We start from the raw sequence: 17,637 nt of genomic DNA, 5'->3' as shown, positions 1-17,637 counted from the left end.
AGCCTGGAGCCTGCTTCAGATCCTGTGTCTCCCTCCCTCTCTGCCCTCTCCTGCTCATGCTCTGTCTCTCTCTCTCTCAAAATTAAATAAACATTGAAAAACAAAACCCAACAAACAGCAACAATGAGATGTGCCTGGCTGGCTCAATCAGTAGAGCTGAGCAGCTCTTGATCTTGGGGCTGTGAGTTCAAGCCCCATGTTGGGGGGATACAGAGATTACTTCAAAATAAAATCTTAAGACAACACCACCACCAACAAACAAAGCGTGATAAACAAAGGTTGATTCCAGGCGTATCACATGCCAAAACTCTTCCAAACTCTGCTGTAACTCATTTCACGCAGAGCCGCACAGCGCCCGTGAATCTTTGGTATATTTGGTATTACTGCTGTGCTTCAGGGGTGAGGAAACTGAACTTCCGAGGGGGGAAGACAGCTGCCGCCTGAATTTCTCGTCCGGTAGAAGGCAGGGAGGCTCCAGGGGCAGGTCTGTGGGAGTGAAGCTCATCCTCACGACTGCTCTCCGGCCGCCACGTTCACTGTCAACCGCAGACAGACGACTGCACAGGTCAGGGGCTTGTTGTTGCTACTGTGGTTTTCTCGAACAGAACTCAGGAGGGTTTCTGCCGAACGGAGTGCTGGGGGATCATGTTTGTGAAACTCTTGCTGCACCACTTTAAAAGGTAAATGCCACAGCTCTCTCCTCCAGCCATCCAAGGTGCAGAAAGGAAAGAAGGCCCGGGGGGAAGAAGGTGGCCAATCCCCTGCTTGAGAAAAAGTCCAAGAATTCTGGCATCGGACAAGACATCCAGCCCAAAAGGGACCTCTCCCGCTTTGTCAAATGGCCCCACGACATCAGGCTGCAGCGGCAAAGGGCTCTTCTCTATAAATGTGTAATGCTGCCCCCCCGCCCCGCCCCTGAGATTAACCGTGGACCGCCAAACACCTGCTCAGCTGCTTAAGCTGGCCCCCAAGTACAGACCAGAGACAAAGCAAGAGAAGAAGCAGATTGTTGATCCAGGCTAAGGAGAAAGCTGCCAGCAAAGGGGACGTCCCCACTAAGAGGCCACCTGTCCCCACCTCAGTGGAAAACAAGAAGGTTCGGCTGGTAGTGATTGCACATGCTGTGTTTCCCACTGAGCAGGCATCTCCCTGCCCACCTGGTGTCGTAAGATGGGGGCTCCCTGCTGCATCACCAAGGGGAAGGCCAGGCTGGGCGTCTGGTCCACGGGAAGACCTGCACCGCTGTCACCTCCATACTAGGTGCTCCGGCTGAGCTAGTGGAAGCCATCAGGACCAATTACGATGACAGAAACGATGGGATCTGCTGCCACTGGGGAGGCAACGTCCTGGGTCCTAAATCGGTGGCTCATATTTATTACCAAGCTGGAAAAGGCAAAAGCCAAAGAACCGGGCCCCAATCCGGGCTGAGTGCACGCTGTTAAACTCTCTGTACATAGAACTAATAAAAAGTTCTCTTTCAAAAAAAAAAAGTAAATGCGATCTGACTCCAGCCACCGGTTAGTTAATGAGACTCCTTGATGCAAATGCGATCTGACATCTAACTGAACTTCAGAGCACCCACTCCCTAAACAAGTGCTTTGAGAAAAAAACACTTCAATATGTTAAAAATTGGACTAAATAAAAAGGCTCTCATCTCACAGGTAAGGAGGGAATCTGAGGTGAGAGAGGCCCCAGGGACCATTGCATGAGACACAGGTCTTCCCGGGAGCCAGAGGAGCCTCTGGCAACACGTGAATTGCTTTAAGAAATTATCACCAGAACCTTCTAGTCCTAAGAATTCAGGATCCCCTATCAGCACAGATTAAAGTAGCTGAAGAGTCTCCTAGATTTTCAAAGACTTCTCAGATCTGAAAGGGGCCTTTAGAAAAACACTGGGAGCAGACAGTTTTCCAGGCCAGTCACAAAGAGCATGGGCCTCTGGAACAAAGGAAGCAGGGCCTGGGAAAGGCACTTCCAAGGAGGCATTGTTCAATCATACTCGAAGACCTGGCTCGCAATATTTATGCTCCTATGGGACTTCTGCTAAATTTCCCTGATGCCCAGAATTACCTGAGGCATCCCAGTCCCTCCCTGAGATGCTGGGGGTAGGGTTGGTGTGTGAGAAGGGGCAGGGGATTGGTTGTTTTGAGCATGCACCCTCCTCCCCAACCAAATGAGTCTCCTTACCAGGGAGGTCTGGGAAATTCTGCCAAAGGAACATTGTTTCAATGCTTGGACACAAGACAGGAAGACCACAATTTTGAAAGCAGGTAAAACATTCAAACGGCAAGAAAATCATCATCTCTATTTGCAAACTTTTGTCTTTGGTTTGCAAAGGAAAAGATCTGGTCCCATCATTCTTTTTGTTATATTTCTTTACATATATATTTGCATATACATCTCTCATTTGTATTTCAGTTATTTTTATATACATGGTACTTGTTTATTTACCCAAACCATACAGTAGATCATAAAAAAAAGTAGCAAAATATAACTAAATTGTTGCCATCCAGAGAGCAAACTACTGTAAGTAACTGTGTGAGTATTCTTCCAGGTACCTGTATGCAGGTAAGCATATAGATATCATATATAACTTTGCACCTCTGGGGCCATACTAGGCATGCGCTTTTGCCTCCTTTATTTCTACGTAAGAACGTTGCTTGACTATTTTTTCATGGCAATATAGATTTGTATCATCATGTGTCTAACTGCATAATACTCCATTTGTATGAATATACTATAATTTGCTCAATAAATACTTTGATTTGAAGTTCTTTTTAAAAAACTGGTACAGAGGACAAGGAAAAAGAATCAGATGGATGAAACTCCTAAGATTTATTTCACATACATAATGAGAAAGTAAGATGCTTGTAAAACTAAAGCAGAATTTATAAGACAGGTAGAGGGTAGATACTAAGTTACTAAGCTGTAAGATGTGTTAACCAGAATAAATGGAACATTTGCGTATTAAATATAAGTCAAAAGATTTCAACAAATAACAGCGTTAGGACACCCGGGTGGCTCAGTCAACCAGTTAAGTGTCCGACTTTAGCTCAGGTCATGATCTCACAGCTCATGGGTTCAAGCCCTGAGTCAGGCTCTGTGCTGACAGCTCAGAGCCTGGAGCCTCCTTTGGATTCTGTGTCTCCCTCTCTCTCTGCCCCTGCCCCGCTTGTGTTCTCTCTCTCTCTCTCTCTCTCTCTCTCTCTCAAAAATAAACATTTAAAAAATGTAAACAAATGACAGTGTTACTTAGAAAGAGAGGGAAAGACAAAATAAATCTTTTTTTTTAATGTTTATTTATTTTTGAGAGAGAGAAACAGACAGAGGACGAGCTGGGGAGGGGCAGAGAGAGAGGGAGACACAGAATCTGAAACAGGCTCCAGGCTTTCAGCTGTCAGCACAGAGCCCGACTCGGGACTCAAACTCACAAACAGTGAGATCATGACCTGAGCTGAAGTTGGATGCTTAACCGATTGAGCCACCCAGGCACCCCCAAAGTAAATCTTAAATAGTAATATTTAATAAAACACTAGTAAATTCAATAAATATCTAATCTATAATTGTATTTATTTAGATACAATATATAGTGATAATATATTTTATAACCCACAATTTATATTTTCAAAAAGACTTCCTATTTAACAAAATACTAATACTATATAATAAACCCCAGTTCATGTTACCTCCAGATTGACAGTTATGTCAACCCTAAATTGACCACCTATTCGTGACACTCCTTATGTGCAATTCTGGCCTCTCAGATATATCATGGACTCACCCCAATACATGGGCTTAGAAAAGTCAGTTGAAGGTGAAAACTTGCAACTTTTCTTCTGTGCACCTGAGAGCCCCTCTGCAGTCCCGTCTCCCCTGGGGCTCCTCAGTCTATCAGAATACTTGGGGAGCTCACCCCAGCAGCATAGACCCACACAGTAGTGCTCAGGCTTTAGGGCATCAGAAACTCCTGGAAGGGCTTGATAAAACAGATTCCTGGGTTGTTGTGCCCCCCCCCCCGCCCCCAGAGTATCTGCTTCAGTCAGTGTGGGGTGAAGCACAGGAACATGCATTTCTAACAAGTTCCTGGCCAGGCCATTCTTGGTTTCTTTCCCTGATCTAGTTCTCATCGTCCGGTTGCTAAAGTATTTTGATTCTTGTTCTAAGTCTTGGGATAGTATCCCTCTTTCTTGTCAAATTTATCATGCTGAGCTGAAGCCATCAGAAGAGACAAATTTAAGCTTTAACATATCATAAAGACTCTTTCACAGCGTGTTGACAGAGTTAATTATTTTAGTTAACTAGACTTAAGACCTGAAGTTGATTTTCTGAATATCAACAATTATATTTCAAATATCAATATCAAGTATTAAGAGTAACTACAAACGGGGCGCCTGGGTGGCTCAGTCGGTTAAGCGTCCAACTTCAGCTCAGGTCATGATCTCACAGTTTGTGAGTTTGAACCCCGCGTCCGGCTCTGTGCTGACAGCTCAGAGCCTGGAGCCTGCTTCAGATTCTGTGTCTCCCTCTCTCTCTCTGACCCTCCTTGGCTCACACTCTGTCTCTCTCTCTGTCAAAAATAAATAAACATTAAAAAAAAGAGTAACTATAATCAAATATCTATGTTTATTATTAAAATCAATCATTTTTTTAAAATATCAATATAATTATGATTAAGTGGGGGAAATTCTGTCCAATCTTGCTATACAGCCAGATTACTTCCAAACAAGAATCAAAATCTGGCTGAACTGAAAACTGCTGTCACCAACCACTCTGTTGATAAAAATGTGACAAAGTACCAAAAATAGGGCTCTAATGATGATACCCCTTCCAAGCAGAAGCTAGCTGCAAACTATTTATCTCAATTTTAGCAGGTTAATGGGAATCAGGTTTCCTCTAGGATTCCCCACACAGCCACAGCACCAGGGGCCCAAATCAGGCAGCATGCATAGCAGCCGATCACAAATAAGACTGAACTCCCATCCAGGGAAGAGCCTTGTCCATGTAAATTTCCTCAGGCAGTGCAGTGCCTAGTTCATAGGGTACCTGGAACCATTACTGGACCGCTAAGTGGCTAGAATAGATGGAGGAGAAGTGTTAGAAAGAAGGGCAGGTGGTGGGGAGGAAAAGAGATAAGTACAGCGAATCCTTGTAAGAAATTTGGCTGTGACAGATGTCCATCGACTGATGAATGGATAAAGAAGACGTGGTATATATACACAACGGGCTACTACTCAACCACCAAAAAGACTGAAATCTTGTCATTTGCAACAACATGGATGGAGCTAGAGTGTATTATGCTAAGTGAAACAAGTCAATCAGAGAAAGAAAAATACAGTACATGCTTTCACTCATATGTGGAATTGAAGAAACAAGAGATGAACATATGGGAAGGGGAGGAAGAGAAGAAAGGGAAACAAACCACAAGAGAGACTCTTAACAAAAACAGAACAAACTGAGGGTTGATGGAGGGGTGCTGGGTGGAGGGATGGGCTAAATGGGTGATGGGTATTAAGGAGGGCACTTGTGATGAGCACTGGATGTTGAATGTAGTTGATGAATCACTGAATTCTACTCCTGAAACAAATATTGCACTGTATGTTAACTAACCAAAATTTAAATAAATAAATAAATAAATAAATAAATAAATAAATAAATAAAATTCAAAAAGAAAAGAAATTTGGCTGTGAAAAGTAAGAGACAGATAGGGCTCTGGGTTGGAAAGCACCTAGCCATCTCCCCATCCTTAGGTTCCGGATTCTCTTAAACATGCAGGAGTATCATTACATTTCTGTTTCAGACCCTAGCTTGAGCATTACTCATCTATGTGCTATACTTAACAGTGTGCAGACATCTCAGATTTCCAGAGATAGGCCAGATGGCCACCACTTTGTCTTGTTGATTTCATGAGTAAACCACGCGCTCCAGTTTTTGTTTGGAAAACATGTCAGTCTATAGCTAAAGCATTCAAAAGTAAGAGTGAACCCTTCTTATTTTTATTTTTCTTTCGTTTCAGTGGTGTACTAGTTTCTCATGAAAGTTTGCTTGAATTGCTAAAATGACAACGTCTTTGGATAAGTATTTAGAACATTTTAAATACTTAGGGAAGAAAATATGGAATTCTTGTGTGGATACCAACAAAACTACTATGTGTCTGAATCTTTATAGATAGACAACTAAGGTGCTTAAGTCCGTTAATGCTGAAATAATTCCAAGTAAATGTACTTAGAGTACAAGTTTAAGGGCTAACGCATTGTTAACACATCATTTACAAACATTTAGGCTGTTTGGGAAGGACATTAAGAATAGAATAGCTATACTCAGAAAAACTGTGCATTTATAGATAGTTAACATTTTAACAGCAGAAAGAGCACATCATCTGGAAAAAGATAGCCTCTTTCTTTCATGAATTTTAAATGTTTCATATACTCTAATAACTTCCCACAGACAAGCAGGTGAGATAGACAACTGAAATGGAAGAATATCTTATCCAGAAACTCAAGAACCAGAAACTAACAGGCTAGCGGCTTGGCACCCTGGTCTCCACCCCACTGGGTTCCCAGGGAACCTTGCGGAAACATGGCAGAAACAAAGAAAACGCTAGAAGCCAGTAAGGCACTGGGTGACAGAGCACAGCTGTGAAGTCAACAAGCCCCTGTTCTGCTAACTTCTTAGATTTAACCTATGACCACTAGTCAACTGTTTCTGATCTACACAGATTTTGGGCACTTACCTAAAACCTCTGAGCCTCCTTTCTTCAGCTGTAAAATGGTGTTATGGGTTGTATTGTGTCCCTACAACATTCATATGTTGAAGTCCTGACCCTCATCACCTGAGAATGTGACCGTATTTGGAAACAGGGTCTGGATAGAGGTAATCAAATTAAGGCGAGATTTTCGATAGGTCCTGATCCAATACAATGGTGTCTGTCCAGAAAGGGGAAATTTGGACACAAAGACGGACACACACAGAGGCAAGTCGTGCATCTAGAAGTCAAGTAGAGATGCCCAGAACAGATCTTTCCCTTATAACCCACTGAAGGAAACGCGTCTGCCTGCAGCTTGATTTCAGACTTTCAGCCTCCAGGACTATAAATCTCCCTTGTTGAAGCCGGCTCGTTTGAGGTCCATCGGGAGTATAGTTGGACCTACACCTCACAGGGTGGTTATGAGAATCAAAAGAGACAATGCAGGGGCCTCTGGGTGGCTCAGTATGTTAAGTGTCCGACCTCAGCATCAGGTCATGATCTCACGGTTGGTGAGTTCGGGCCCTGCGTCAGGTCAGGCTCTGTGCATCAGAGCCTGGAGCCTGCCTCGGATCCTGTGTCTCCCTCTCTCTCTACCCCTAGCTGTGTCTCTCAAAAATAAATAAACATTAAAAATTTTTTTTAATTAAAAATAAAATAAAAGAGACAATGCAGATAAAACAGGTATCATAGTACCAACTATTTTATGGGGAGCCCACAAATAAACATAAAGCTTTCATTGTTTTTTTTTTAATGTTTATTCATTTTTGAGAGACAGAGAGAGACAGAGCATGAGTGGGGAAGGGGCAGAGAGAGAGGGAGACACAGAATCTGGAGTAGGCTCCGAGCCATCAGCACAGAGCCCAACGCGGGGCTCGAGCTCATGAACCGGGAGATCATGACCTGAGTCAAAGTTGGACACTCAACCAACTGAGCCACCCAGGCGCCCCAAACTTTCATTGTTTTTACTACAGCTCTGATACATGTCATTCATGTTAGAATGACAGCGGGATTCTTACCACACATGACAACTTTTCTTCTAGCCTGGCCTGGGGTGTCCAGTCTCTGCTCCCCAAGTTCCTTTTCCCCCTTTGCCCACGTAGCCAACAACTTTTCGTCCTCCAGTTGCCTCTCAAATATCACCTCCTCCAGGAGGCCCACCTCACTTAGTCACTGCCTCAGGCCTTCTGCTCACATCCACCAAAAGGGGTGGGTACCAGCCTTTTCACACAGCAATGCAATTACTGATTCCAAAGTAGACCCCCAAGTACCCCATGGATGAGCCTTTATGTTCCTCCTAATTTCCGTCAGGTTCTGTGTGAGATGCTCGTTAAAGGTTTGAGGAAACAATCCCTTCACCTCAGGGAGGGAAAGTGGCCACATAGACCATCTACATATATATCTTTTTTTTTTAACATTTATTTATTTTTGAGAGACAGAGAGAGTCAGAGCATGAGCAGGGGAGGGGGAGACAGAGAAAGAGATACAGAATCTGAAGCAGGCTCCAGGCTCTGAGCTGTTAGCACAGAGCCCGATGTGGGGCTCGAACCCACGAACTGCGAGACCACGACCTGAGCTGAAGTCAGACGCTCAACCGACTCAGCCACCCAGGCGCCCCCACAGAGACCGTCTTTAAACAAGCCCATGCTCTAAACCAGCTCTTAGAAGTGCTAAGTTAATGGTTCTCAGAAGTGTGGTCTGGAAACCAAGAATGGCCTGGCCAGGAACTTGTTAGAAATGCATATCCCTGCGCCTCATCCCACACTGACTGAAGCAGATACTCGGGGGGGGGGGGGGGGGGGGGGGGCACAACAACCCAGGAATCTGTTTTATCAAGCCCTTCCAGGAGTTTCTGATGCCCTAAAGCCTGAGCACTACTGTGTGGGTCTATGCTGCTGGGGTGAGCTCCCCAAGTATTCTGATAGACTGAGGAGCCCCAGGGGAGATGGGACTGCAGAGGGGCTCTCAGGTGCACAGAAGGAAAAGTTGCAGGTTTTCACCTTCAACTGACTTTTCTAAGCCCATGCAATGGGGTGAGTCCATGATAAGTGTGAGGTATCTAAATTGCCTAACAATGAGAAGCCACTAGGAAGTGAGACTCTGCCCAGACTCACATCCTTCCAGAAGGCTGATATCAGAAACCTCAGGTCAAGGTCAAGGGCAGGCTCCGCAGGCACCCTCCTCCACCCAAGGACACTGGATGCTAATGGATCACAACATGCTTGCTTCAGCAGACCTGGACAGCACCTGAAGATCCTGAACCCCAGGCAACCACCACCGGTGGACCAGAACTGGCTCTTGAGAAAAGTCTGCTACTATTCGCAGTTGAGGAGCTAAGTCCCCACACTCTGGAGAGTCACACAGTCAGCTGGGACGGTAGGAATCGCACTGAAGTTGGGAGTCAGTGTCTGTGCGACTTTGGGGAAATCACTTAAAATCTGTGAATCTCAGTGTTTCTTTATTTGCAGAAGGGAGGTGGTCATAACCCCTTCCTTCTCAGGGTTATTCTGGGGTTAAACAACATCGGTGAATGCACTTTGCCCAGTGCCTGGCAAATAAAAGGCTCTTCATAAATGTCTGCTGGATCTGAAACTAAGGTGACAGGAGATGCTCTGGGAAAAAACCGTCGCCATCCAAGCTCACCCGAGACTAAGTCATCCCAGAAAGCCAAGCTTAAGTTTCTACACAGGAAAGAGCTTTAGAACAAGGCTCTGACTTGGGAAAACAAACTGACGTCAAAGGGCCTGTGGTCACTAGTACAGGGAATCAAAACCAGGGAAGTATTTAGCAGGGGGGTCCTCTGAGTCACAAAGAGCCTTCCCTCCTCCAGACAATGCCTGCATCATCTCCCTTTGCCACACTCCAGGCTGCTCCTCCAGCTCATTTGACCAAATCAGAAGATCCTACCCAGAAATCTAGTTTCAGGAAAGCCACTGCTTGAGTCCAGGCAAGCATCTGCCTTCCTATGTTTGGAAACTTTAAGAGTTCCATAGGGAACATCCCAGCAAACAAAACCCTGACAGTTCAGTGGAAACTAAGGGCTCCCCCGTGCAGGTGTCCCCATTTGAACTACTAGACTCCGAGAAAGGCCTTGGCATATGCCTGGTTCCTGCTATACTTTACTTATTTAGCTTCATACTGACACTCTGTTTTCACAGATGAAGGATCTGAAGCTCAGAAACATGAAGACATGTGCCCCAAATCATTCAATTAGAAGGCAGGAACGCTGGGATTTGAACAGCCATCTGCCACCCTGGAGTGTGCTATTCACAGTCTATTAAACTCCAGCTCTGACACATAGCTAGAATGCACCCAGGCAGGGGCTGCAAGCTTAAACAGACAGGAATTATGAAACAAGCACATGAAAAATATTCCAACCCCCTTCCAGCCGCCATGGACTGACCTATAATCAGGGGTTAAAGTGTAACTAAGAACAAATACATCCCAGCATCTGTCAAAATAAAATTTAATACCTTGTAAATCTCATTTAATTCCTACCTAAAAATGAATCAGTAAATAGATAATACTCACTCTTAGCTCTTTCACTAAAAGCTTGTACATAATTAATCTTTGGAAGCCAGTGTGACCGATGCCTTTAATATCTGCAGCAACGTGCTTATCACTGTTACATAATTCTGCTCCATCAAAGATAATGAAAAAAACATGATTTACCAGAATGACCTATAACCCCAGACACTAACATACCCTGTCAGGCATTTATCCTGAACCACAGGAGTTGGACTTATTATGCTCCATCCAGGAAAGATCTCAATTAGTTCTCACCCAACCGTGGCAAAGCTATACCTAACAATTCAGACCATAAATGCAGGTACAATGCTTCTGTTCCTTGATAAATAAAATATTACAATTAAATTTTCTCTGATACGGAACAGTTTCTCTATCAGCCACATTGAAAGCGGTGGCCTCGACATTGTCTAGGATGGGAAGTATTTACACCAAACTTTAGGATGAGGAGAGCCGGTGACCAGGTTGATGAGAGGAAAAATGAAGTACCTGATAAAGCAGGCTGTCAGGTTGCACACGTCTATGCTTTGTGGACTGCTCACTCCAGGAGGTGCGGCCCAGGTACCAGTCCCACTCACAGGGAGATGACAGTAATGCGGCACTCCGCACCCTGAAAAAGACAGTGCATTTAAAAATCCAACACGGTCGCTCCCAGCACCGTGAGATTCTGGGAAATGCACCGGAATTCACATACCGCGCAATTCAGCCATTTATAACATGGCTTTTAGTATATTCACAGAGTTGAGCAACCATCACCGTAATCCATTTTAGAACGTTCTCATTACTTCAAGAAAGAAGCCTCGCACCCCTTAGACCTCATCCTGCACTGCCCTGGTTCCCCAACCTGGCCACCCCATCCTGGCAACCACCAATTTAAGTTTGTCTCTACAGATTTACCTGTACCGGATGCTTCATAAACAAACGCATAAAATGCATGGCCTTTTGGGGGCGCCTGGGTGGCTCGGTTAAGTGTCCAACTTTGGCTCAAGTCATGATCTCATAGTTTATGAGTTCGAGCCCCACGTCAGGCTCCGCGTGGAGCCTGCCTGGGATTCTCCGTCTCCCTATCTCTGTGCCTCCCCTACTTACACAAGCTTTCTCTCTCTAAAAACAAACTTAAAAAAATATGTGACCTTCTGTGACTGGTTTCATCTACTTAGCATAATGTTTTAGAGTTCCATCCAAGCTGCAGCATGTGTCAGAATTTCACTCCTTTTTATGGCCAAGTAATATTCCATTGCATGGATATACTTTATTTATATTTTCATCAGCCAGTGCACATTTGGGTTGTTTCCACGTTTGGGCTATTATGCACAAGTGTTTAGGCAGACAGTTTTCATACCTCTCAGGAATGTATCTAGGAGTGGAATTACTGCTCCTAGTATTTTCAGTCTTCAAAAAATGGAGAAAATGAAGTTTGGCGCCATCATCCTAAGGAATAAGGTCCTATTAAGAATTTACTTTTCGATGAAAAAAATACTCAACAGGTGGAAAACATCTAGAGAAAACTAGTTTTTTTAATTACAGTAAAATGCACTTAACATAATATTTACCATTTTATTTTTTATCATTTAATTCAATTTATTTATTTAGAGAGAGAGCACACGAGAGAGAGAGAGAGAGAGAGCGCACATGCACAAGCAGGGGAGGGGCAGAGAGAGAATCCCAAGCAGGTTCCACACTGTCAGCACAGAGCCCAACATGGGGCTTGATCCCACAAACTGGTGAGACCATGACCTAAGCTGAAACCAACAGCCAGACACTCAACCAACTGAGCCACCCAGGTGTCCAAAAATTTACCATTTTAAAATAAACAATAGAGAAAAGATTTTAAACTAAAAGAAAATTCATTTTTCATCGCATTTATAATACTGGCTCATCTTTATGTTTATATTTATGGATTGCCCACCATTAGAAAAGATGGCATTGGGGCACCTGGTTGGCTCAGTCGGTTGAGCATCCAACTCTTGATTTCAGCTCAAGTCATGATCCCAGAATTGTGGGATCAAGCCCTACATCTGCACTGGGCATGGAGTCTGATTGGGATTCTCCCTCTTCCTCTGCTCCTCTCCCTCGATCTCTCACTCTCTCTCTCTCTAAAATTAAAAAAAAAAAAAATTTTAATGTACCTATTTAAAAAAAGGTGGGGTGCCTGAGTGGCTCAACTTCGGCTCAGGTGATGATCTCATGGTTCATGGACTCGAGCCCCGCATCAGGCTCTGTGCTGACAGTTGGGAGCCTGGAGCCTGCTTCGGATTCTGTGTCTCCCGCTCTCTCTGCCCCTCCCCCACTCACACTCTGTCTTTCTCCCTCTCTTAAAAATAAACAAACATTTAAAAAAATATTAGAAAAAAAAGATGGCACTTTTTTTTTTTTACCCCTCATTCTAAGAAAATCCAAGAAACATCCCTTCTGCACATTGTTATTAATCCTGAATATGGGGGCATCTGAGTGGCTCAGTCGGTTAAGGGTCCGACTCCTGATTTTGGCTCAGGTCATGATCTTACAATTCATGGGTTCAGGCCCCATGTTAGGCTCTGCAGTGACAGCATGGAGCCTGCTTGGGATTCTCCCTCTCCCTCCCTCTCTGCCCCTCCCCCCCACATGCACATGCTCTCTCTTTCTCTCTCTCTCTTTCTCTCAAAAGAAATAAATAAACTTAAAAAAAAAAAAAAGCCTGCATATGCCTTTCAAACCACACAAGGAGGCAAGCTCACTTCTGGGCGAGGCCTGGGCCCTGGCAGCTTCACACAGGGCAGTCACGTCAGTGGGAGGAAGAATGTGGCTTCTCGAGTGTTCTGGACCTACTCTTCTGCTTGCGAGACAAAGTGATATTGTGGTGTCTGTGCAAAACCCTCTCTACACAATGAAATAGAAATAAAAGATAGTGTCGATTTTATTTGTGCAGGCAGGGGACACACTTCCCTTCTCCTGCAAGGATCAGCAGGAAATGTAGGAACTGGCTAAGGCAAGGCCATCTGGACAGCCTACAAAGCAAGCCACAGGATTAGAGCCCAGCCCATGCCTGGTTTCTATTATTACTTCCAAAGATAAATAAGTGGCCAGCAAATCAAGATGGGCTTGGTCATGCTTTTGGCCTTAACACGAAATTTTTCTACAGGTATCAGCCACAAAAAGTGCTTGTTTCTTGTATTGAAGCAGATTGCTTTTTAACTGTTTTGAATCTTTGCATTTCTAAAACATCTTGGTTTTACCTTTCTTTTATAATAGTCCCAAGGTTTTTGACTGTATAGGAACCACCAATAACAATCAACCATTTCTAAAATACGCTACCATTGACTAGGGGTACTTTGACTAGGGCTACTTTTAAATCTAATAATAGCTTGCGAAAGAACTAAATTATATTCTTAGTTTTCAATAGTATTGGCAGATATGTAAAATTAATGTCAGGGAACATGAGTTAGCACTGAAAAACTGGACAAATTTTAGGGGCACCTGGGTGGCTCAGTTGGTTAAGTGGACGACTTCTGCTTAGGTCATGATCTCACAGTTCGTGAGTTTGAGCCCGGTGTCGGGCTCTGTGCCGACAGCTCAGAGCCTGGAACCTGCCTCAGATTTCGTGTCTCCCTCTCTCTCTGCCCCTCCCCAGCTCTTGCTCTGTCTCTCTCTCTCAAAAATAAACACTAAAAAAAAAAAAAAAAAAAAAAAACTGGACAAATTTTAAAAGGAAAATCCATAGGTGGATCAGTATTTTTTGTGTTTGAATGTCAATCCCTTTAAATTTTTTTTTCAACATTTATTTATTTTTGGGACAGACAAAGACAGAGCATGAACGGGGGAGGGGCAGAGAGAGAGGGAGACACAGAATCGGAAACAGGCTCCAGGCTCTGAGCCATCATCCCAGAGCCTGACGCGGGGCTCGAACTCACGGACCGCGAGATCGTGACCTGGCTGAAGTTGGACGCTTAACCGACTGCGCCACCCAGGCGCCCCAGAATGTCAATCCCTTTAAACGTTTTTTAAAATTTATTTTGAAAGAGAGAGAGAATGAACAAGCACAAGCAGGGAAGGGACAGTGAGAGAGAATCCCAGGCAGGCTTCCCACGGCTAGTGCAAAGCCTGATGCAAGGCTCGATCCTACGAACCGTGAGACCAGAACCTGAGCTGAAATCAGGAGTCGGACACTCAAACTACTGAGCCACCCGAGGGTCCCCTACACACTTTTTTTCCCTTTATTTGCGGCTATGCTGAAGCCAAGTTAAGCACTGGCAGATATTTGCTGAGCACCTATCATGTGGCGGGCACTGGGGTGAACGCACGCGTGCAGAAGTAATCGGAACTGTGCTTCAGTGAACTTGCAACACACAGTCATTGGTTGGTAGCTGGTTGTTCTGTTCTGTCATGTGACTACAGTTTGCAGAGAGAAGTCCAAGCACAGCCCTGTTTGCAGACAGCAAGACAAAGTACTCAAGTCAAAGGAGGAGGGCGTTGGCGTGAATGAATTCCTTGAGGTCTTGAAAACTGAATCATGACCTGACTTCCAATTATGTTTTAAAATGCAAAAGCAGCTGTTCTTGAATACTACGCGGTATTACATGCTGCAGCAATTGTAATATTTCTTAAAAAGAATGAAAGGGCTGAATTCTTGGAAAAAAAATACCAGCCTCACTGTCTACTCAACCAGCCCAACGGGGATCTCTGGTCAGAATGCTCGAGGGCAGATTTCCCTCCACACAAGCACCGCCAGCCACCTGCCGTCTCACCACTGACATCTCTAACGACGGCAGAGAGGAGGGAGGCATGGGGACGGCAAGCCGTCAGGAAGATCAGAAAAGTCTGAGGTCAAGAGGAAAGCAAGTATGCTCACGGAGAGCATGTCTCTAGGCGTTTGCTCCTCAAAGTGTGGTTCATGGACTGAACCATCAACATCGCCTGGACCACTGACTGGTCATCACCTGGGTTGACAGCAGCACCTGGAAGCTTGTTAAAATGCAGACCCCGGGCCCCACCATACCTACAGAATTAGAATCTGCATTTTAACAGAGATTCATATGTCCATTACAAATGTGAAAAATAAGACATCAAAGTGACCCTGAAAGATTTGGAACGGATTGGTGAAATTCATCAGCAGGAGATAACCCCTCCTAGGATCTCCAGGAAAGGAGAGTTGACTACTTAGTGAGGTATATGAAGATGTCCAAAGGAAGACTGTGTTAGGTGAAGAGGGAGTCAGCAAACAAAAGAATGAGAACCAGCAAAACAACGTTTAGTCCGTGTGTGTGTAAAGAGCTCAAAGTATTTAGAGATACAAGAAAGATCTCGTTGTTCTGTGATGCAGCATCATTTCATCGGGCTTAAGGGAATGTTCTCTTAAAAAACGGACAGAGGGGTGCCTGGGCAGCTCAGTCGGTGAAGTGTCAGACTCCGGCTCAGGTCACGATCTAGCAGTTTCCGGGTTTGAGCCCCGCATCGGGCTCTGTGCTGACAGCTCAGAGCCTGGAGCCGGCTTCGGATTCTGTGTCTCCCTCTCTCTCCGCCCCTTCCCTGCTTGCACTCTGTCTCTCTCTATCTCTGAACAATAAATAAACATTTAAAAAAATTTTAAAAAGAGAGAATGAGGGAGAGAGAGAGGGAGGGAGAATGAGGAAGAGAGAGAGAGAGAGAAGGGAGAGAGAGCATCCAACTTCCTTTATTAAGAATCATTTGGAACAAATAGTTTGACTTCTATTTGCCTTGACTTAGGGAAACGAGGAGAAGCAGAGATGTTTCTACTTAAGGCACTTACTCATTCCAATGGCTACAAAAGATTATCTCCAAAAAGAAATGAATAATGCGGCAATCAATGTGCACATCTGAATTGCGTGGGTTTAGGGAAAATCCCTTATAACGAATGATCTTGAGCCAGAAACTAAGAACATCCAGCTGCTGTCTGAGGGCCAAGCCCTCGACCGTGATGACTCAAAAGAGGCTCCGTCCACACTTGTAAAAATCAAAGACTAAAATTAGAATTAAGGAATGATGACGATACAGGCCACACATTGCGTCTCTCCACTTTCCTGCATTATTCTGTCCAGAACAAGTATCTCTCGTCAGTCACAATACCCCTTCTCTGCTAAGCCCAGACTTGACCTGGGGGCCTCCCCAGCTTGACGCTACGAGCAGCCCGCACATCACCTAGCTTCATCAAGCCATCGGAGACCTGTCTGCCATCCCTGACAGGAGGTCCTCCCGGCTGTAAACTTCTGCCATTCTAGGACAAACGTCCGACCCCAGTAAGCCCAACCTCTTGGGGGTACTTGAAGAGTCACAATTTGGTCGTTACAGAATGTCTTCCTCACTAAACATCAACCCACATGGACTCCCAGAGTCGCTATATACCCCTTGCCCTCTCGGCGCACATATACACTTCCTTCCCTCCTCGAGACAACTGTAAAATAATTAATAATGATGATGATGAGGCCTCAGGATTCCATTCTGAAGCATCCCTAACATTTCTTAAAGAAACATCTAATGTGTTTCTAATAAAAACTACTTTTTACATATGGGAAGAAAATCTGACTAAATCAAATGTCTCGACAGCAGCACTATTGACATTTGGGGCTTGATAATTTTTTTTTTTAGTTTTTGTTTTATTTTGTTTTGTTTTTTTTTAAGTGTTTATTTATTTTTGAGAGAGAGAGAGCATGAGTGGGGTAGGGGCAGAGAGAGAGAGGAGGAAGGACAGAGGATTCAAAGCAGACTCCGTGCTGACAGCAGTGAGCCCAACACAGGGCTCGAACTCATGAACCCTGAGATCATGACCTCAGCTGAAGTCAGATGCTCAACTGACAGAGCCACCCAGGCACCCCATTGGGCCGGATAATTCACTGTTGGGGGTAGAGGGGCTGTACTGTTCATTTTAGGATGTTGGACAGCATTCCTGGCTTCCATTCCCCAAGATACCAGAAGCAACCCCCTAGGTTATAACAGCCAAAATTGTGCCCAAACACAGCATTCTTCTCAAAGCTAGAACAAGCAATCCTAAAATTTGTATGGAACCACAAAAGACCCCGAATAGCCAAAGTAATATTGAAGAAGAAAACCAAAACGGGAGGCATCACAATCCCAGACTTTAGCCTCTACTACAAAGCTATAATCATCAAGACAGTATGGTATTGGCACAAAAACAGACACATAGACCAATGGAATAAAAAAGAGATCCCAAAATTGGACCCACAAATGCATGGCCAACTAATCTTTGACAAAGCAGGAAAGAATATGCAATAGAAAAAAGACAGTCTCTTTAACAAATGGCGCTGGGAGAACTGGACAGCAATATGCAGAAGAATGAGAGTAGACCACTTTCTTACACCATTCACAAAAATAAACTCAAAATGGATGAAAGAACCTGAATGTGAGACAGGAAAGCA

At 44.4% G+C, this 17,637-nt stretch overlaps 1 protein-coding gene across 5 annotated transcripts in view; it reads right to left on the bottom strand.

Annotated features, from left to right (window-relative positions):
* The window catches only part of TJP2 (tight junction protein 2), a 129,449-nt gene that overhangs the window by 86,866 nt on the left and 24,946 nt on the right, over positions 1-17,637 (bottom strand). For all 5 annotated transcript variants that reach the window (XM_043565913.1, XM_043565917.1, XM_043565916.1 and 2 more), the window contains exon 2: positions 10,757-10,877. Coding sequence is in view for 3 of the 5 variants with exons in the window: in XM_043565916.1 (XP_043421851.1) it covers positions 10,757-10,877 (121 nt within the window). In the remaining 2 variants the exon portion in view is untranslated. The remainder of the gene's footprint in view (positions 1-10,756; positions 10,878-17,637) is intronic.

Source organism: Prionailurus bengalensis, chromosome D4, assembly GCF_016509475.1.
Source record: "Prionailurus bengalensis isolate Pbe53 chromosome D4, Fcat_Pben_1.1_paternal_pri, whole genome shotgun sequence".
Taxonomy (NCBI): Eukaryota; Metazoa; Chordata; class Mammalia; order Carnivora; family Felidae; genus Prionailurus; species Prionailurus bengalensis.
The sequence above is the reverse complement of the archived record's forward strand: the minus strand, read 5'-3'. Positions and strand labels throughout refer to the sequence as shown.